At 41.7% G+C, this 23058-nt stretch overlaps 1 protein-coding gene across 5 annotated transcripts in view; it reads left to right on the top strand.

Annotated features, from left to right (window-relative positions):
- Positions 1–18943, top strand: part of LOC127007058 (transcription factor E3-like) — a 95468-nt gene extending 76525 nt beyond the window's left edge. For 4 of the 5 annotated variants that reach the window (XM_050877583.1, XM_050877582.1, XM_050877585.1 and 1 more), the window contains exons 3-8: positions 12775–12870; positions 13995–14172; positions 14299–14374; positions 14704–14869; positions 15101–15319; positions 17216–18943. In XM_050877583.1, coding sequence (XP_050733540.1) covers positions 12775–12870; positions 13995–14172; positions 14299–14374; positions 14704–14869; positions 15101–15319; positions 17216–17389 — 909 coding nt within the window. In that variant the 3' untranslated portion in view covers positions 17390–18943. The remainder of the gene's footprint in view (positions 1–12774; positions 12871–13994; positions 14173–14298; positions 14375–14703; positions 14870–15100; positions 15320–17215) is intronic. The other variant, XM_050877587.1, reaches the window with a different exon arrangement.
- The last annotated feature ends 4115 nt before the right edge of the window (positions 18944–23058 follow it).

The raw sequence follows: 23058 nt of genomic DNA, 5'->3' as shown, positions 1-23058 counted from the left end.
TGAGGGATACGCCAAGGAAAGTAGGAAAAAAAATAATACAAAACACAGGGAGGAAGGAAGGAGGGAAAGGTGTGAGGGATGCGCGAAGGAAGGAAGGAAGGAAAGAAGGAAGGAGGGAAGGAAAGATGTAAGGGATACGCGAAGGAAAGTAGGAAGAAAAAAATACAAAACACAGGGAGGAAGGAAGGAGGGAAAGGTGTGAAGGATACGAGAAGGAAGAAAGGAAGGAAGAAATTGAAATGCAGGACAGAGGAAGGATGGAAGGAAGGAAGGAGGGAAGGAAAGATGTAAGGGGTACGCGAAGGAAAGTAGGAAGAAAAAAATACAAAACACAGGGAGGAAAGAAGGAGGGAAAGGTGTTACGGAGACGCGAAGGATGGAAGGAAGGAAGAAATGGAAATGCAGGACACAGGAAGGAAGGAAAAAAGGAAGGAGGGAAGGAGAGATGTAAGGGATGCGCGAAGGAAGGCAGGAAGAAAGAGAAATACAAAACATAGGGAGGAAGGAAGGAAGGAAGAAGTAGGAATGCAGGACACAGGAAGGAAGGAACGAAGGAAGGAAGAAGTAGGAATGCAGGACACAGGAAGGAAGGAACGAAGGAAGGAAAGGTGTGAGGGGTACGCGAAGGAAGACAGGAAGAAGAAAAATACAGAACGCAGGAAGGAAGGAAAGAAGGAAGAATTAGATATGCAGGACACAGGAAGGAAGGAAAGAAGGAACGAGGGGAGGAAAGGTGTAAGGTGTAGGCGAAGGAAGGTAGGAAGAAAGAGAAGTACAGAACGCAGGAAGGAAGGAAGGAGGGAAGGATGTAGAGTAGATTAACGACAAAAGGGTACTCACGTGTCTGACCACAGGAAATGCCAACACCTGTAGAGCGGCGTCTTGACTTCTGCGCGACCGAAAAGAGGCAGTGGCGGGGATCAGTGTGGCGCCGAATCTGTACTTAGGGTTGGCGCCGACCTTGCCACCACGACCACCACCCACAAAAAACAAAAAAAAAAACGAGTCCGCAACTAAAAAAGAAAGACTAATCGAAAAATAATGCTAACAAAGAAAAAACACTATCCCCCCCAAAAAAAAATAACAGCAACAACAAAAAAGAAAACCCGTAACCAGAAATACCTTACCACCACCACCAACAACAACAACAACAACAACAAAAACAATGCTAACTCCAAAAAGAGTCCTCACCCCCCTCCCCCCCCCAAAAAAAAAAACGATAATCGAAAAAGAAAAAAAAAAAATCAGCCATCTTAAAAAGCCTACTAACAACAACGACAACAACAAATGCTAGCCCCCAAAAAAGCCCACCCCGCAGTGATCACCCGGCGTCCAGGGAGGTGGGGGGAAAGGGGGGTAAGGAAGGGACGTGCAAAGAAGAGGGAGGGAGGAAAGGGAGCTACATGACGGTGGAGAAGCCGGTCTTGTTATGTAGGGAGAGAGATCAAGGGATAGATAGATAGATGGAGGTTTTTTTTTTACAGTAAAGGAAACAGCTCAAGGACAGGTAAGTCAAACAAACAAAAAAGCAGGCCAGTTACATATGTACAGAAAGGATGAGTAGTAACAATAGTAATAGTAATAATAAGTATGATAACAGTAACAGTGAGAGGTAACACATACTACACGAACAAGCCGTCACGTATCTGGCCGGTGCTCTGGGATACGCGGCCGTCATGCTAAAAGGATCCCTCATGAGACGCCGGGCTACTGACGACACCTGGAGCTCGCTGGCCCTTGCTGCCTCTTAAGAACATGAACTGAGATTATGCTTCGAATTTCGAGTTGGTAGCCTTGCCTTCTGGTTGAAACTAGTCGGTGGCGGTGGGTCGGTGCAGGGCCGTCGATGGGAGAGTCGGGTCACTTTCCATCATCCATCATATGCCGCTCATGCTCGCTGCCTCCTACCTCAGTACAAGCTAATGGAACTTCAAATACTATCATCATTTTTATTTCTTGGTGTTGAATTTGTGTTGAGGTAGAAGCTCTGGGTAGGTAGGAAGCTGTAAACGTAGGCGCATAGCTGCAAGAAGGCGTTTAGGGCTGTGGACCCGTACTCTCAGACGCTTTCGGCTCTCACAAGAAATATTTCGTAAAGCCACAAAGAATAGTCGAGTTCTCATGAGTGTTTTTCATGTTTATGGTGTAGAAGCCTTGTCAGATTGTCACTAGGTTCATAAAACTACCCGCGGAAATACTAACCCAATCTCTACGAAAGCCTTATCAGATGTGGGTGCTAGGTACAGGTTCATAGGTTCATAGTGCAGAAGCCTTGTCAAGCTATCATTAGGCTCATAAAACTACCCGTGGAAATACTAACCCAATCTCTACGAAAGCCTTATCAGATGTGGGTGCTAGGTACGGGGTGTCCGTCCTTCCAACAGGCCCATTTTCAAAGAACATTAACTCCGCCCGGTGAGACACGGACCCAAGCGGCGGTCTGAGCCACGTGGAGCTGCTTGCCACCCGCTGCTTTCCTGGCCGGCGTATTCCACAACAGCAACAGCAGCCCAGTAAGGGAGTGGGACGTTCTATGGCTTCCTCATCACGTTACGAGACACATATTGCTCCTCGTACGCTGGCAACGTCGCGCCTTTGAATCATAACAATATTGAGTGATTGCGTAATAGTGCGATGATTTACTGCTGTCGAAAGAGTCGGTGCCACTTGTTTTTGTCAGTAATGGAAGCAACTTAAGAGCAAAAGAAGAACGCTAACCAAAAATACCGCAAACAACAAGAAAATAAACCAAAAAAGCCCGCTAACGAAAAAAAGCTAGCCCAAAAAAGCCCGCTAATGAAAAAAGCTAGCCCAAAAAAGCCCGCTAACGAAAAAAAGCTTGCCCAAAAATCTCGCTAATGAAAAAAGCTAGCCCCAAAAAAAGCCTTTTAACGAAAAATAAACAGCTAACCCCAAAAAAAAAAAATACTGTTAACAAGAACAACAAAAAGCTAGCGTGCATCTTTCTATGGCATCCTCGTTCACCATTTCACCCCCAAAACATAAGGCAGTTCACACCCCAACACCGCATCTAGACACCATGATGTGCACAAGCCAAAAAGAGGCGCGCGGGAAAGGAAAGGCTTAAGGAGGAGGGAGTGTTCGGATGACCCCAAAACCGCGCGGTCGATCACGCTGCCTCACCAAATCAATGCAAGTCTTCGTATGCCTTTCGTGCGCTCTCTTCCACCCTCCTTTACGTTATGGCCACGCATCAACACTACCTTTCCTTTTTACCCTTGAGCTGCCTGTAAACTGTAAAAAAGTGGTAGAAGTTGTGATAAGGACCTGTTTTTTTCTCGTTTTTATTTTTTTGTGTGTATAACCATTAGCTCGCCGCCTCCTACCGTGAAATAGATGAAGGATAGTTGTATAGTAGCCTAACACAGCGAGTCTTGAGTTGTTGGCTTTGATGAGGCTAATAAATGGTTGATGATGATGGTTGCTCTCCCTTCATAGCCTAGCCTAGCACACGTTCTTGTTATAGGCAAAGGCAACTGCTGTGAAAGTCTACTTAGGACCTCAAAATACAGGTGTTTATGTGGGGGGGGTGTCGATGTAACTCACTATTTTTTTTTCTTTCTATTTACTTTTTTTCATTGCGATGCTGGAGACAGGCCGACCAAGGACAAAACAAAATTACTTAAAGAATACCCATAACACTGTCCCATAACAAATATTTAGAAAAACATTAAAGCTCTCCCCACTCCTCCCCTCCCCTCCCCACTCAAACAAAACAAAATAAACATTGAAAAAATAGGAATAATACGGCAGCATATGATGAATTTAAAGAGTACACAAATATGAAGACTCGAGTTATATTTAGATTAGACTAAAGGTATCTTAAAACACATAACGGACAGTAGCTGAGAGAGATAAAAAAAAAGATAAACACAGAAGGATTTAAAGGAGTAGAAGAAGGATTTAAAGGAGTAGAAGACAGACAGTAGCAAAAAGTAAAATAAATAAATAAATAAATAAAACATTGTAAGAGTTATTAGAGTGGAAGGATGAGAATTAACTTAAATCACATAGCAAATAGAACGAACAATAAAAAAATGAACAGTGTCAGAAATAAGAAAGTAGAAGAGAGGAGATTTTTTAGTTTTTCTTTCTTTATTGCCGTTGAGTTGTTTCCTTTACCGTAAAAAAAAGGAAGGCAGAGAATTACCTTAAAACACGACAAGCAGCAACGAACAGTATAAAAGATGAACATAGAGAGAGTATAGAAGGCTTAGAATTAACATAAAAACACAACACGGTAAATATTAGAAGAAAAACAACATCAACGTCGAGAGAGTTACGAGAGCAGAGGCTGAAAATAAACTCAAAACACATAACAAACAAGTAGAAACGAATAATAAAAACAGATCAACATGGAAAGAGAGTAAGCTGCTTAGGATTAGCGGCATTAGGGTCTTCGCTGCTACTGGCGGGGGCGGTGACGGCGGCGGCTGGTGCGAGATGGGACGGCCCTTCACAGCTGGCCCTGGTCATCAACCCTCTACGGGGCGGCCAGGGCTAGGGGTGTGACGGCGCGTGGGTAGCCCCTGTTCGAGAGAGAGAGAGAGAGAGAGAGAGAGAGAGAGAGAGAGAGAGAGAGAGAGAGAGAGAGCGCCAGTGGACATTCGGTCAGTGTTTGTTTTGTAAATAGAAAGTGTGTGTGTGTGTGTGTATGTGTGTGTTCCACATCTCCATGCCTTGTTGAGCGTGCCCATGTGTCGTGTCTACACATCAATATGACGAGGCAGAGGCTTCAAGTGGCGAACCAAATAATAACTCAATGAAGAAATATAAAAAGGGTACCCGTCACTGACTCCTTAGCGTGTGTGTGTGTGTGTGTGTGTGTGTGTGTACTAACCCCTAAGACACATGAGGCAATACCAGGCCCAGAGGAGTCAAGGCGAGCAGTAGTTCCAGACGCGGGGTCGTTGGCCTGAAAAGAAGTAGCCTAGATGCACGGGAAACTAAGGAAAGATCGCATTTGATGTCTAATATAATAAATAGGGTAGTGTGCCTTTGATTGACGCACTGAAAATACATCTAAACCATCTATCAATCTACATATAAATAGATAGATATGTTAACTACTGCAAGGTGTAATAGTCTACGGCATCTTCAGTTTATACGTAGCTATGTTGTCCCTTACGGCGAGGCAGCCCAGATAACACTCAAATTCGAATTTCACTCGGCTCTTTTGGTAACAACATGGCGCTTGTGATATAAGATGACCAGACTCTCCTATTCTACGGCTCTTGTTTCCCCTGAACAAGAAACCTCAACAGCTTCTATGGCTCTGGGAAAAACAGTGGAAAGTATCAGTAGGCTATATGTGTGCGGCCGTGTGCGTGGAGGTGCTGTAAGACTCAAGGTGGCGCTGTGCATAGGACCCGAGTTGGTATTTTCAAACGCTTCCATCTCTCACATCAACTCTTTCCAAAGGCCAAAAAGGAGATCGATTGGGTCCTCATGAGTGTTTTTCTAGGCTCATGGTACAGAAGAAGGGTCGGAGTACCACCAGGGCCATTAAACTATACCCCTGGAAATGTCCCAAACTCCTACGAAAGCCTTAAATATGAGAGCTTGGGAATCGATCGGTTTGGGCAGAAAGGGAGGCATTGTCTCTTAACTTTCCCTTCCTCTCTTAGAACAGTCACACAACTATATAAAGAAGGAATAGCTTGTGAGCGTTGACTTCAGTGTTAGCGTGTGTGAGACAGATTTATAGTATTTGCATGGTGACAGACATATTATAACTTTGTGGAGTGGAAAGTATTTGTCTGTCTATTTAGGTATATATAAATAGATGGGTAAACTTTTTGTAGAACGGTAACTATCTATCTTTCTATCTATGTATATATGAATAGATAGATTACCTTTGTAGAACCATATCTATCTATCTATCTATGTTTATCTATCTATCTAAATATAAATAGGTCGCTAGATTAACTTTGCATAACGGTAAGTATCCATCTATCAACCCATATATAAGTAGATAGATAGATATACAAGACAGACAAAAGAGATCCCGTATTTCAAACTAACCTTTCCTCGGTACTCGTATGCGCCTCACTTTCTCTGCATTGCGAAAAAGACGGAAGAAGAAAGGTATTAGCATGTATGGAAGCGAGCCCGTCTGAAGCCTCCCTGGGACCCCGTTTGGCATACTGAAGGAGGCGGGACAGTACTTTCACGATTCGCTTTCTTTTTTTTTTTTTTTTTTTTTTTTACCACCGAAGAAGGACACGAAGAAAAGATGAATAGTGGAAGTTTATGCAAAGTGTAGAGTTTCATTCATACAGAGCATCATACTTACTGAAATTACACTAGAAATAAAAGAATGGATTGTAAGTAGCGTCGAATTCAATAGCCTAGTACTGGAAATATGAAATGACAACTTGTGAAATATACCGTCTCTTTTTTTTTATTCTCTCAATCTATCTACCTATATATCTATCTATCTGTCTAAAAGAGTGAATAACGAGAGAGAGAGAGAGAGAGAGAGAGAGAGAGAGAGAGAGAGAGAGAGAGAGAGAGAGAGAGAGAGAGAGAGAGAGACTAGGGCAACTAGGCTATTTAAGTACCGTGTAAAACTCTCAGGCATCACAAACCCGTATTTAACTTTACGACTGTTTACCTTATAGGAAGACGATTTGTGACTATCCTGATGATGCTGATGATAATGATGACTTAACCACACTCAAAACAACAACAACAAGATATCAAACTGAAAAACTAACCCTTGCAAACATCGTAAACTGGTAACATATACTTGGTCATCTAATTTCACTAGCGTCGGATACGATGTTACTTGAAAAAGCTTTATTTAAACGATCTATTCATTCACTCACACCTAACGTAACATGGCGACAGTGATTACGACCTGCTATTACGATCTGTGGCCAGGGAAAGGAATTGCATGACCATCTTTCTGCGTATGTTAGGTAAAGATAATATTCGGGACATTCACTATAGCTCTACGAGGCCTGGGTGCTAATCCCATTCTTATTGTCCCTTGAAGCTGTTTTATAATCACTAGTAAATCATCATATCTCATCACCTCACACTCTTAACCCATATGGCAACAAAAACCCGGATTCTCACTATGTATTCATCCATTTTGACACCCATGCATCTTCGTGAGTGCTCAGTGACGGGTGAGTCGTGCTAGGTGGATGAACTTCTAGCCTGGCAACGGGTGAGAGCGTGGAACAAGAGAATGTGTTGGTTAGGCTACTCTATGTATGGGTGTATGGGGCTGTCGGGGTGAGAGTCCGTGGCATGGTTGGGAAAACAGGGCCGATAAGTGGGGTGACGTGTATGGCATGACAAAGGATATATGGGTTGAGGCTGATAGGGCAAGGAAGGGTGATGTGTGTATGGCTATGTTTACGTAGAGGAGTCATTGTCCTCGTGGTGTGGCTAGGAAAAACGGGACATGGAGTAACAAGTGAGAGGTAGATGACATACAACGTTAGTGGGTGTGGAAATACAGGAAAAGACTGCCATGTGTAATTGTGTATGAGTATGTATGATGGAGAGTGAGTGAATAGGTGAATGTTTAAAATGGACGGGAAGACGAAAACTAGAATGTCCTTGGATGGTATGAGGTGATGAGTGTCAGACTGATAAAATACGAGTGTGATTCTAATAGGCTTGGAAATATAGGGGAAGGCTACACCACCGTATCCAGATTATCGTACTCAGAGCATCGTATTTACCTGTTTCTGACCCATAATATTTGCCAAGAAACATCGATAATTAACCATTTTAACGATAACTATATATGAAAGTAGTCAGTGGAGTGGAGAAGACAGTTATTGGGTCAGAAATCGGCGGACATAAGAGGCTAAGTACGACAGTTTGGCGCGTTGGTACTCTGTGTGTATGGCTCCGTAAGGGTAAGGCTGGTATTACAAGACATTTTCCTTTCTCACATCGGCTATATCTAAAGGTCAAAGGGGGGATCAATCAGGTTCTAATGAGTGTTTTTTTATGCTCAGGGTACAGAGGAAGGATGAAACTACCACCAGGGTCATAAAACTACCCCTGGAAATGCCCACAACTCCTACGAAAGCCTTGTCAAATATGTGCTTCTTGAGGTTCACGGTACAGAGGAAGGGTCAAACTACCACCAGGGTCATCAAACTACCCCTGGAAATGCCCACAACTCCTACGAAAGCCTTGTCAAATATGTGCTTCTTGAGGTTCACGGTACAGAGGAAGGATGAAACTACCACCAGGGTCATAAAACTACCCCTGGAAATGCCCACAACTCCTACGAAAGCCTTGTCAAATATGTGTTCTTGGGCGGCGAAATGTCTCGTAATGCGATCCTATGTGTCTGGTATGGATAAAGAGGCAGAGAATGGAATGGCCCAGGACACGTGACCATCATCAAGAATCAGTCCCAACAGCTGGGCCGCCATCGCCTAATCATCCCCATCGCGGCCGCTCGTCCCTCCCCTGGCGCCGGGCTGCTGTCATTACCATGCGTGTCCTGGGGGAAAGTAGAGGCAGGTGTGTGTGTGTGTGTGTGTGTGTGTGTGTGTGTGTGTGTGTGTGTGTGTGTGTGTGTGTGAACTTAAATTAACACTATCCTTCACGGAGCCACATAAACAAAAAAACAAAAGAAAAGCGATCCAATATAAATATAACACCACCATTACGAAACCAAAGACCACCACCACCACCAACAACAACAACAACAACAACAACAACAACAGCAATATTACATCCACCACCACCACCAACAACAACAACAACAACAACTCTATATCTAACACTTTTACGAAATCAAAATACTACCACCACACTACCACCACCAATCCATCAGTGGGGGGGGGGGGTAAGGGGAGGGGGGGGCAAACAGTGTCAACCCACAAGGAGGCGAATAAATCTTGTAGTCTTCTTGGCAATTAGGACACGGAGGGCCGAGAGAGAGAGAGAGAGAGAGAGAGAGAGAGAGAGAGAGAGAGAGAGAGAGAGAGAGAGAGAGAGACGAATTGAGGTAGAGGAGAGAAGAGGTGATGGAGGGAAAGCATAAGTGGAGGAAGGAAGACAAGAAAAGGTTGATAAAGGAGAGAATGAAGAAGGGAAAGGAGGAGGAAAGACTAAAAACGGTGGAGGAAGTAAAAGCAACAAGGAGAGGAAGAATGTAAATGGAGAAGGAAAAGGAGGACAATTGATAAGAGGAAGGTCAGATTGGGGTATAAATAAATGAAGGAAGAACCAAATTAAATGGGGAAGAAGAGCAGAGACGAAGAATGAGAAGGCCAATAACGAGAGAGCAAGGAATTCAATAAGAAGAGGAAGGAGAAGGAGGAGAAAGGAGGAAGGCCGAATCGCAATATAAATGAAGGAAAGCAGAAATTGAAGGAAGAGGAGGAGAGACGAAGAATGAAGGAGCAAGTAAAACAAAAATAAAACAGGAAGGACATAGACATAGAGGAAAAGGAGATAGGATGAAGATCGAATCTGGATATAAATGAAAGGAAGAAGAAATTGAAGATGGAGGAGGAGGAGTCGAGACGAAGAAGGAAGGAACAAATAAAGCAAAAAAGAAAACGGGAAGGACATAGAGGATATTGAGGAGATAGGATGAAGGCCGAATCGCAATATAAATGAAGGAAAGCAGAAATTGAAGGAGGAGGAGGAGAGACGAAGAATGAAGGAACAAGTAAAGCAAAACGAAAACAGGAAGCACATAGAGGAAAAGGAGGAGATAGAAGGAAGGCTGAATCGCGATATAAATGAAGGAAAGAAGTTTAAGGAGGAGGAGGAGGAGGAGGAGGAGAAACGAAGAATGAAGGAGCAAATAAAGCAAAAACAAACCAGAAAGGACATAGAGGAAAAGGAGGAGGTCGAATTGGGATATATAATTGAAGGAAAGAAGTTAAAGGAGGAGGAGAAGGAGAAACGGAGAATGAAGAAACAAATAAGGGAAAAAGAAAACAGGAAGAACGTAAAGAAGGAGAAGAAGAAATTGATGTAAGAAAGACCGAACCAGGGAATAATTAAAGAATGAAAATCCAACTTGAAGGAGAAGAGACGAAGAGGTGGTGGAGGAAAGGATGAGAAGGGAGAAGCAAATAAAGCAATAAAAAGAGGCAAAAGAGAAGGAAAAGGAGGATTGATAAAAGGAAGGTCAGATTGAAATATTAACGAAGGAAAGGTTGAAGGAGAAAGAGGAGAGGCGAAAAACAGACGGTGGAGGAAATGCTAAGAACGAAGGAGGAAGTAAACTATAATATAAAAAAGAAGGAGAGAATGTTGGTAGGGGGAAGGCCGAATTGGGAGATAAATTAAAGAAAGGAGAAAAAAATAAGGAGGAGGAGAGACGAAAAGAGGAGGAGAAGGAAGGAAAGCTAACGAAGGAGGAAGAAAGCAAGAACATAAGAAAATTAATGAAGAAGGAGGAGTAGGAGGAGGAGACGAAAGAGAAGAAGACGCAGAAGAAGGGAAGTCTATAAGCTAAGGGTCGCGGGCTAACTGAAGAAGGATGGGGTCAGGGATATGGTAAAGAAGGGGGTAGGGAGGCTGAGGGAGTTTATAGGGGAGCAGGGGGGGGAGTTGAGGGTCGTCTGCTGGCCCACTTTCACCCCCCCCAGGACAGGACAACGACGGCCCTGACGCTGCGCCCCCAGACACACGGACAGACAGACACTCGCGGCCCGGCTGACACGATTCTGTAGTTAGCTGTGAATGGCCATGTGTGTGTGTGAGGGAGGGGGGGAGGCGGTTTTTTTATGTGTATGTAGGTTTTATGTTTTTATTAGAGTTGAGTCGGGTTTTTTTATCGCATTCTGTCATATAATTAATTTCTTTAGACTTAATGAGTACCTTTGATATCCACGGTTTCCTTTAGTCACTTTAGAAGAATTCCGTTAACTTAATATTGTTGGGTTTGAATAGAATTGACTTGTCGTACATCTTTTCGTTGTTATTTTTATATATATCTTTCTACAACATCTTTGTGTATATGTGTATGTGTGTGTGGGGGGGGGGGAAGGGGAGGGTGCGTGCGTGAGTGAAAAAAGAAAAAGGGGAAGAAAGATCGGAGTTTTAGAGAAGAAAGATTGGACATAATTATTAGAAAGATGAAGAACAAACAAAATATGATAGACGGTTGACTTCGTGTGTGTGTGTGTGTGTGTGTGTGTGTGTGTGTGTGTGTGTGTGTGTGTGGAGGAAACCTTTTAAGCCGGCTCTCTGCGTTGGTGGTGGTGGAGGAGGCCGTGGTGGTGGTGGTGGTGATCATCGAGGTAGGGGCAGGACAAGGTGAATGATCCCGGGAAAGCTTCAGAGCACCGTCCTGCATAACAACACCCCGACCCTCGCTCCAACGGCTTCCTCCTCTTCCGACAGGTCTTCTGGTGTCAGTTCTTCCTATGTATTCCTCCTCCTCGGCCTCCACGCACGTCTTATCTCCTCTCACAACCCCCTTCTCTCTCTCTCTCTCTCTCTCTCTCTCTCTGGCAATTCTTTTTCGACCACTATTTTCCTCCTCATCCTTTCCTCTCCTTCCTCTCTCTCCCACTACCTCTCACCGGCTACCCCCTCCCTCCGCCCCCCTCACAGTTCTCACTGCCCGGTTGTATAAGTGTAGAAATTTCGGTCGTGGGCAAGGATGGGATGCATAACGCCCTGGAATACTAATAGGTGATGGCCGGCCCTTCTTGGTCACTACTGGCACCGGTGATTCTGTGTGTGTGTGACTGTATGTGTCATGGTTTGATTACGTGCTAGACTCGTATGTGTCTTCTTAACTTATAGGTTTAGAAGACAGACTAGAGGTTAAACAAAGAAAAGTATATAAGCAAGACGCTGTTCCCCCGAAGCAAGACACATATTACCAAAAAGAATAGTCTACGTTACTTAGGCCCAGAGGTTGTGGTTCTCCGTTCTTGAATCCGACAACACTTGGTAATGATGATGACGATGATGCTCCTCACTTGCCTCACTTCATTCTTCCTAACACGCCAAGACTGCACAGAATGAAAGGGAAGTAAAACGCAGATCACGCTGGACGTAACATAAGCTCCTCAGTTCAAAATCCACCCAACACATAGTCGTATACAGCACAATAGGATCCCGTCACGTTCTTTTGTGGCGCTCCAACGGGTTCACTATCCCATTATTGCCTCACGAAGACTACAGAGGAAGAAGCTTTGGTGTTGGGGCGTCTACTCTGTCATTTGAATACCGTTTAATCTCCTTTACCATCCTCTGTTTTCATAAAGTTCACCACGACAAGCAAAGGGAAGATGATTATGGAAGCTTACGTCAGTCCTTACCTCTGCCACTTGTCTCTGCATTAACTGGCGAGGCTAAAAGTTATTCCTCTATCGGTCGTGGCTAACTTCTGAGGCTATCGTTGTTATTATTGTTATTGTTATCATTCCCGTTATTATTGGTGGTGTTATTTAGGGTAATACTGTACGTTGTTATTTATTTTGGGTTGTATAATTTTGTGGTGGTTATATGATTTTACTTTTGTTATTATTATTATTGCTACTACTATGATTATGTTTTGTTGTTAATGTTCTTTTTGTTATCTTATCTTAGTTTCGTTATCAATATGTCTGTGTTTACGCTTCTTTATCTTAGTTTTGTTAGGAATGTGGTTGAAAATTCCCTTGTTATCGACTTTAGATTTATAAATATTTTCGTAGTAGTAGTAGTAGTAGTGGTAGTAGTAGTAGTAGTAGTAGTAGTAGTAGTAGTAGTGATAATGGTTCAGGTGTATTAATGAAAACTGTCTCTCTCTCGCAGGTGGAGGATGTCATCGACGAAATCCTTAGCCTGGAGGAGGGCTACGAGGCTGACACTCGCAAGACCCCGGAGCAGCTGTGTGGCGTCCAGCCCGCGGTGAGCAATGAGGAGGAACTTCACTCCTTGGCTATGAGGCCGGAGTGTCGCAGGGATAGAGCATAATATACAGATGGGAGGGGCGGGATCAGCGTGTGGGGCGTGAGAGACGGCGTGCACAGCGTCTGAGGCGTCTCTGAGACCCTCAAGGCTTAATAGTATTCATATTCACTTGTAGAAGGGTCCAATCCCAGTAATATTTTGTTGCTGGATAAAAAAAAAATGGTCGAGGTTGAGTCATTGGTCACCGCTTGTTCCGCCGTCAGACGGGCGTGGCGCTTCCCGTGACTTGGGACGCTTTGCAGCTTTTGACAGTAATTCTCCTGTTGCTCGAGAAAAGGAGATCGTCATGGAAGACAAATTCATTTAATATTGCTAGTCAAAGGCCAAGGCGACGTACAATCGTGTCTGCGTGACAATACAAAAGCGGAATGTGAGAAGCCTCCCCCCCCCCCCCCACACACACACACACACAACTCTTTAGCTCGCGTGAGGGAGGGGGAGGGGTCGGCCAGACAGTAGAGGTGGGTGTGGACCTTTTATCCAGCGTGTTCATGCGACAACCGAGGAAATTGATATCACCAAGCTTAAAACGATGATACTCGTCTTGAATATGGTTTGGACACGGGAGAACGCTGTTAGCTGACTCCTTGGTGCAGGTTCAGAGAAGAAAAGTTACACCACCTGTGCGATCCATTTCTGAGACACCAACAATTTTTAAATATCTGTAAAATATGTACTAGTAGTTTTTTATTATTATTGATTAGTGTTGGTGTAACAAGGCGCTGGTTTGCACACACATTTCATTGCTCACTTATTTCAATCTCTACGCTCTGCCCTGCGGTTTTCAAAGTAGCAAAAGACACTGATTTTACTTGTGTGCAGAACATGATGATATTTGCGGTGGAGATTTTGGCTTCATCTCGGAATCGCGACATTGTGATTTTGCAGTAATTTATTTCCTCGTTGCCGGTAAGAGAAAAAAGAAATTCACATGAAAAAGGCATCATAGTTTAGACAGAAATGAGTTTGTAGTCAGTGTGTATGTGTGTGTGTGGTCTTTAAGTATGGTTGTATAGTAAGTTATGTGTGCATTCCTCATACTGTTCCTCTCCTCACCACAGGCCAACAACAGTGTGCCTGACCCACTATGCAATATACTGGGCCTCAACAGCTACATGGGCAAGACGTCCACCTCGTGTCCTCCTGACGTGCCCCAGGTGAAGAGCGAGCCGCCCGTCAATGACCAGCAGCTGGTGGCCTACATGAAGGACAGGCAGAAGAAGGACAATCATAATATGAGTGAGTTTGAACTTTGTGTCAGGGAAATTGACCCTGATTTTTTTTTTGCCAACTCAGAATTACACGAAAAATATCAAAGGATGCAGTAGTGTGTGGAAAGCAATAAAACTTTCTCACTCTTACCAGTTGAGCGAAGACGAAGGTTCAACATCAACGATCGCATCAAAGAGCTGGCCACTCTCCTCCCAAAGAGCAACGAACCGTAAGTATGCTGTGGATGTGTTCTGCATGGGCCATCTGAGCTTTTCTATGAACATATGCAGAGAATCAATCTTATGTGGAGCAGTGAGTAGCGGGCTTTTTTTCTGCACTTTTTGTTGCCCTTGAGCCGTCTCCTTTGTTGTAAAAAAAAAAAATGGAATGACTGTTTTGTTTTCAGAAAGTAAGAAATAGAAAATTTTCTTTGTAGCAATAGATTTTTCTTCATAAGGCATCATCTGTGGCTATTTTGTATGGCTTATAAGTGGCTAACAACTGAATCGGAAAAATATTTGTTATTGTAATAAAACATAACAACCACTGCCTCCACAGGTACTTTGAACTCGTGCGAGACCTTCGCCACAACAAAGGTCAGATCCTCAAGGCCTCCGTGGACTACATTCGGCGCCTCAAGCTGGACGCTGATGCCAACAAGGAAGCGGAGGCCAAGCGTCGCGCCCTTGAGCAGCAGAACAGGCAGCTCCACCTTAGAATACAGGTTTGTACTGATACTCACCATAGTCCTGAAGAAACGTTGACATAGAAGGAGAGATAATAACGCTTTCACATGTTTTTACTGGCATCATTACATTCATGCACGCCATTAAAGACTGAAGATGATGTGTCCACTAGTCCTTAATTTCCTCATTCGTCACACAAATTTCCTCTTTTTTCACTAGTATTAGTCTGTGTTGTTTAACCCTCTAACTCATGTACACCACCCCTGCAGGAGCTGGAGGGAAGGCTGCGTTCAAATGGCATCAAGGTGGACGAGACCAACATAGATAAGAGTTTGCTCCTGTCAACGATCATTAAGACGGAGATGGTGGGCAGCAGCATGGGCGGGGTTGGGGGAGGGCTGGGAGCCGGAGAATGTGGAGGTGGTAGTGGTGGGGGAGAGCTGAAGGAGGTGAGGTGCAGCCAGAGTCTCACCGGTTCCCTGCTTGACGTACGTGTGCCTTGCCTTCCTATTTCTGTTACCATTATATATTATTTCCATTTTAGTTTCCTTCCCACTTGTTTTTCATCCCCTGCCTCAGGAAGCAAACACAATATCAAAGTATGATATGACTTGTTTATCGACGGCTGTGCTGTATCTTGATGCGCATAATGTACTTATCATCGTCTCCATTAATCACAGGTGCAGTGGCCGTGTGATTATATATAGACTAAACCCAAAGAAGATTCACACAGCAGGGCATAAATCAATAACCCTGAAAGCCATTGGTGAATACTCATTTGTTATACTTTACCATTCACCCAAAAAATTCAGGGATCATCAATTCAAATGAGTTGCCATGTCATCTGCTGACATTTTGTTAAACTCGCTGCCATATCCACAAATTGGAAGAGCAAATCTTGGGAAAAGGAAACAAAAATCAATTCCCCTTGTCAATGTCATCTACAATTATTTTTACCAGCCACAAGTGCCACTTGCTTATTTTCATGACTGGCTTCAGAAAACAACAAGAACAAGGAAATATTGTGCCTCTCTGGTCTACTTGTCAGAACCCCTAGCTATGTACAAATCTGCAGGCCTGGGTTTGAATCCCAGCCTGGGCAGTCAGCACACAATCCATCTATTGTACGTCATCCCTTTTGAGCTGCAAGCAAGTAAATGAATAGGTGCTCTGGAAAACCTGGGAAAGGTAAACAGTGGTAAGCTGGATGATGCACTTTCCCTTTTCGAGGTAATGGGTTCACACTCACCACAGGCTGAAGGGCCAATGAGACAGAGATGAGCACCACAGTTACGTGCACCTGTGCCGTATGCCCTCAACTTTACCTTTAAAAGGAGGTAATCCTCCTAAAAATTGGACACTTCAGCATTTACATCATTAGGAAGAAAGTTTTATAGCTTTCTAAATGATAGGACTAAGCACAGCAGTGTTGTAATGATTGATGGGACATTCTCGCTTGTTTTGATTCGGTGCAAATTCATGTTGTGATTGCTTCCTTTTGCAGCTTTTAAATCATCTGCCCAAACCATAAAATTATCTTTTAGAACTGAATATCTCTTTCAATGGGCTTTAAACAATTTTGTTGATGCATTAGCTATAGCAGTATCAAAGTATTGGTAAGTAATTCTGTTTTATGGTTTAAAACAGTTTTTCCGACCTATTTTTTGTAGCTGTTGAGGCCATGAATTACCTTTAGTCCCTGATAAATATATTGACCAATTATCACAGACTTGCATTTCTAAATCTTTTAGTACACCCATTATGCCTATTATCTTTTAGCTTGCATGTTATTTTTTTGTTCACATTTCAATCCCTGATCCTCTTGTACAAGCTTTCCCCACTGAAGCCCTGCATGGATTTTTCTTGTGTTCCCTGTACCTTCAGCTTCTTGCTGCACATTTTTTTGTCAGTATGTTCATGCAAGTTTGTATTTATGTGAAAATTTGTGTGTTCATTTATTGTTGCGTGTTATAAGTGTGAACTGTTAAAAGTTGCCTGCAGCATGATTTTCTCTGTTAATTAATATACTGGAATTGTTTGGTGCTTTCCAGTAAAATATAAAGCAAAATAAATTTGGTTAAATGTTCACTGTGCTGGCTGTGACCATGCAGAATGTCACTGATCATGTTGATCATGTGGTACTTTAGTGCAAGGCCAGAGCAAAGTGAATGACAAAGGAGATAGATTTATCACAGGGTGTAAGAGTTTCAACCTTGGGAAAATATGGTAACTGGCTGCCTTATAACATGAATGAAATATTTTCCATGGAAACCAAAACTAAATTCATGCATAAAAAAACAATGTTACTAGTCCTTCCATTCCAGTGTATCCCTGCCATGCACAAGCTATGGACTGACACTCACCAGGATGTTCTTTGCCCTCAGGAGCTGCTGGAAGACTTCACATCCGGCGGCTTCAATTTAGATCTGATGGACGATGACGGTCCAGCCTTCACCAGCGACCCTGTGTTCTCCTCGCCGCAGGTCTCGTCTCCCAACTCCTCGCACCACTCCTTCGACGATGCCCTCACCCCCGACTCCATGGACATTGCCACGTGATTGTGAATGTGTGTCGTAGGAGAGCCGATATTTTTTATGTATATATGAAGACTTGTGAGTTTTTGCTCATTTTCTTGGTCTTGTATTATGTGCACTTATGAGGCTTTTTACTGTTTTAGTTCTGTTTTGTTTGTCATTTCTAATTTGCTTCCCAACAAGAGATTTTATTATTGTATTGAAAGTTCAAATTTGTTATGTCTCTTCGTAAGGATATATTTTGTAGTTACATGATATTTTTATGAATGGTTTACTAGTGCATATTATAAGATTTTTCTGTGAATAAGTGCATTAATTCCCAGAAATTACTTATTTAATTAATTTCAAGAATACACATGAATGTTTACTTCAACCTGAGGTGACTGGATCCAAAGTGGTAATATTTTTATTTTTGTTATATATCAGAGCAGTGATACTGCTCAACAGCTCTGTTTTAGAAAACAACAGGTTACATACAGAGAATATATATGTATGTTTTGATAAACAACTGTAACATACAGATAATATATATGTATATATATTTCCTGCAATTTTTTTGTGGAATACCTCATAGACATCCATTATTTAACATAAGAGAATAATCTCTCGCATTACATAAGAAGCCGTGTGCTTGGTGTAGCACCAAGGCATTTCAGGATGATTTAGCAGGAAGGTTAATCTTTGAGGAGGAATAATGCTTTTTGTGGGATCCACACTACCAAGCTTGATTTTGGTACCTGACAGCATAGTATTGTCTATGCTAAACGAAACTAAACATTGTATAACTTTTTAATACTAATGTAATAATGCACATAACTTTACAGAGCAGCCAGAATGACTTTCTGTCTGTAATGAATAACATGCTCATTCATCATATTAATAACCTTTATTGAAGATATTTAACATTGCATAGTTCAGCTGTACGTGTTACCCATGTGTCATATTAACATATATAACATTGTACAGTTTATTTTCTTTGAATTTAAAGATGGAGAGCTATTCAGAATTATCGCATGTACATAATTACATCCATATAATTCAGTGAATTATATCTGATGTTTTGCAAAATTCATCATGTTCTACATTTCCAATTTGATCATCAACAATTTACCACAGACTTTTAATCATCTCCATACACGTGCACTGAGTTGCATGCTCATGAAAATCATGGACTAAACAATTGTACATAGTAATCTTGTTTGTTCACTTGCCCAGACATGTATTGTGAATATACACTGGTGTTCCTGTTCCTCGCAGTCCAAGAAGCTGGTGTTGAAGGTGTACATAATGTGTGATGATTAGTTGTATTTTGAATACTTTTGTATGTAGTCACATAACCTCTATTTTAACTCATGGAGACCGTCTCCAGCCCTTGATTTAATTTAAGACATCATTTATCTTAAAGATGTCTGTGTGTGTGAATATATATATATATATATATATATATATATATATATATATATATATATATATATATATATATATATATATATATATATATATATATATATATATATACACACACATGCACACACACACACACACCACTATGTAGATGATTTAATCATTATGAATACAAGAAGTATAATTTGTGTTATATATTTTTTGTTTATACAAACCAAAGAGAATCACTTCTCTGTCCCTAGCCAGGCAATGTGATACTGTTTTCACTTAAGGTACAGAGTAAGTGATGGTTGAGTGCAGTAAAACCTAATTAATTTGGACCTGAACCTGACTTCCTGTGATGCAGACTTAGAATAATATTTTAGAGGTGTCTGTAGAGGAGATGGGTGTCAGTCTGTTGACGGCTTAGGTTACTGTAACATAAAAGGTTCATGAGCACATGTTTCCCAATTTTTATACATTTTCATTATTTATATTTTTTGTTTCAAGTTACTGAAGCAAATTGGAGTGAACATTAGAATACATCCATGACCTGTTGCAACCTCAAAATAATCTGACACTGTATTCTCATGACTTCCCTGAGAATGATTATGGATCTCAAAATGTTACAACTTTTGAGAACTGTCCTTGATTTAAAGAAAATTTGGTGTGTTTAAACAAACACAAACACACTAATTCATCATCACCCTTCACTGATCATTTTATACATGTTTACATATCTACTGAAGCAATTATAGTGATGAGTGCTGTATTGTTATGGGATTTTAGGATGCCTAATTGCATACCACACATGTGGTATTACAATAATATATCAGAATGGGTCCCTCAAAAGCTTATAAATGTAGGAGACTGAATGTGTCTCATAGTCTGTGTTCCAAGTGGGAGATTTGTGATGATCATGGAACAATTGAGTACAAGGAGTGTGTGTGTGTGTGTGTGTGTGTGTGTGTGTGTGTGTGTGTGTGTGTTTGAGAGAAAGCATTATTATGAGTTTGTGTTCATGTGGTGTGTACATTAGTCTACATGACTAACATAATAGTTCTCATGTAGTTGATCAGTGCACATAAGAAATACACAGATTTATATAAAATGTTTATGTCGTCACAATAGAAAGAGACCCACAGATGTACTTTTATGTTTTTATCCACCACCATCCAGCATTAGGTGTGATAACCAGAGAAAAGACTTGGATTTTTCTTTATATTATATACTTTATTGTATTATTATTATTATTTTATTATTGTAATTATTATTATTATTGTTATTATTATCAATAATGCTGTATATGTTCAAGTCAAGTATAATTTTCATTTATTTTATCAAGATTAAGTTCACTTCATTGACTCACAACAATACTTCAATCAAAGGGCAAAAAAATATTCCTTAGGCCCAAATATCACAGCATTAGAACTCAATTTTTAGATGAATAAGGAAAAAAAAAAATTCCTGGTTCTCATCAGCAAAGTGTTCAGAACTACACTGTGGATTTGTTTAGTGGACGGAGATAAGCATGGACAAACTTGCACCATGGAATGCTCTCCATAATCTGTACACAAGAAAATCAAAAGTGTTGTCATTATAAATCAGTCTGAAGAAACTGTTAGTGTCATTCTTTGATGCTGAGTATTCATACATCACTGCTAGCACTATTATTTGTAGCAGCATTATCAGCAGCAACATGTAACCATAATCATCATCATTATCATCATCATCATTATCACCATTATTTGAAACATTTTCTGCACTGAGCATACAAGGCTATATGGCAGTAAGCATGAGACAGAAGTTAGCAATGACGACTAACGGACAGAAAAGGAAGGTTTGAATGTAGCCACAGGGAGGCCAAATGTTGAAAAAAAAGGCTCTTGCTTGGCCACTAAAATTTGGTACTTGATAGCTGCTTAGACAGCAAACTATATTGGCATTCAACTTCCTTATCATACCTAGCTCCTAAGTTCATTTTTACACCCAGAACCATTCACACACAAGTACGTCAACAGTGATGTGTGAAACCTGTGCTGACAAGTTTTCAGGGAGTCCAAATTAATTAGGTTCTTCAGGATTTGTATCTCATTGTAGATTGCTAAACTTTTAGAAGATGAACACACACACACACACACACACACACACACACACACACACACACACACACACACACACACACACACATACACGTGAAAGTGGTCCTCTGTAAAGTAAGTGTCACAGAAAATTTCTTATTGCTTTACTTAATTGTGTCACTGTTGAGAAATATTTGTTAGTGTACATATTAACATAAATATATTTTATATTACCATTTACATTGATAACGAAGTGGATACCATCAGTGGTACGAAGTGTTGAGGCTTGAGCACTGTTGAGAAGTACAGTGCAATTAACCTTTTTTTCACGACATATCTTTCAACCCTTGGTGCCAGCACTGTTGCATCCCATAGCCATAGCGTGTCCACTTGAGCTGTGAAAGCAATCAGCATGTGCTAAAAGACAAATAAAATGTATATTTGAGTAAGATTTACATCATTACCCATTCTAATGATCAAGTTCTGCATGTAGCTTTTGGTGTTCATATGTATGATGTGTGTGATTATTGTACTACTTGTCTTATATTTGTACTCCCAGTTGTGTCTGCATGCTTAGTGGTGGTGATGAAGAGTGTGTCCAGCAGAGTGGGGGTGTGAGACACCGTCAAGAAGGAAGACATTGCTTCGGCCCATTCAAGGAGTCTTGTAAATGTAATAAGAACAACAGGACTTCTAAGAACTTTAAAAATTGGTAGAAAAGCAGACAGGAACATCAGAAATTTCAATATTGGCATGAAGAATATTTCATTTAATCAGGGTTCGTGTAAATATCAAGAAGAGAAAATAACCCCTATTAAAGCTAAAAGAGAAACGAGACTAATTAAGTAATAAAAATATGCAAAATAAAAATTCAAAATCAGTAAGGCAACAATGGAAACATTTTAAACGGCCGTCGAGATCGGAACGAAATAAATAACACTTCGAGGGGAAACAGAAACAACATAAAAAAAAAAAAGGATATGAGGATAATTATCAAGAGAACCGGATGGCATGGCGCAGAGAAGTGAGTGGCGGGCGGTGGTTCAGAGGCTTCAGATTGCGACACGCCACACGTCAACACTGCGTCCCTGCTTCGTCTGCTGCTGTAGCCGGTCTGTTGGCAACCCCTCTGAGAGACTGCCATTGACCTACTCAGCACCCTCGCCCTGGGCCCTGGGATAAAAGCTCTCGGTCACTAAGCGGAGGGGCGGCAGTTATAGGAGGTGATCCACACAGAGGCAGAGCGAAACAGCCATGCAGGTAAGAGCCGTGGGGATATATCAGTATTCAATATTCCTGATAAATCTTCCTTTTAGCGCTTTATTTAGGGATGGAAGGTATAATATCATTCCGGGTGCAAATATAAGGAAAAATTATAGGAGTTGGTGGGGATGGAGACTTTAGCGTTATAAAGGAAGGGATATTCTCGCTCTTAGGCGCCTAAGCACACATTTGATAAGGCTTTTGGAAGGGTTGTAGGCATTTTCAGGGGCAGTTTCATGATCCTGGTAGTAATCTGAATCTTATGCGCCCTCAACCTAAAAAAACACTCAAGAGAACCCGGCTGACCTCCTTTTTGGCCTTAGGAAATAGTTGATTTGAGGCGTAAGAGGAAGAGTCTGCCCCAACCCACTGGATGGTACTGTGGGTTTGGTGCTCGACGCGTGATGTGAGCTAGGTTACGACTTGAAGGGAATGTTCTTGTGCCAGACAGCAAGATACCATGTAGTGCCAGGTGAGCAAATCGATATACGGTAAAATCAGGTCGTGTGTTGGTACCAGTAAGGGATGTTAAAGGAAAAGTAAGAGTTCTAGGCCCATGCAAAATTGAGCCAAATCTTCGAAGCCCCGAGTCAAGGAGCTCCCAACTAAAGTGGACCCCAAGTTTCTCTGCGAAGTCCCCCTCACCAACAGCTTCAGCAGGCATGGCGTACAAGAGTGGCTTAAAGGAAGGTAATACGAATGTAGCCGTGACTCAAGGTTTAAAACAGGCGTGGGATAAGGTGACGATAGAGGGCAGCACAAGCCAGACTAGAATGAAGGGAAAGAAGAGGAGGAGGAGGAGGAAAATAGGAAAAATATAAAGAGAGAAAGAGGAAGGCTTTAATGATGTCATGGAAAAGAAATGTAGAAATCGGATGCATTGTAATTTTATGTAGAGTTGCCAAGCCAGAAATAGCCACATGAAATCGTTCCTAACATTTAAATACACAATGGTACCTTAATTAT

The sequence above is a fragment of the Eriocheir sinensis genome, chromosome 34 (genome assembly GCF_024679095.1).
Source record: "Eriocheir sinensis breed Jianghai 21 chromosome 34, ASM2467909v1, whole genome shotgun sequence".
Lineage (NCBI taxonomy): Eukaryota > Metazoa > Arthropoda > Malacostraca > Decapoda > Varunidae > Eriocheir > Eriocheir sinensis.
The sequence above is the reverse complement of the archived record's forward strand: the minus strand, read 5'-3'. Positions and strand labels throughout refer to the sequence as shown.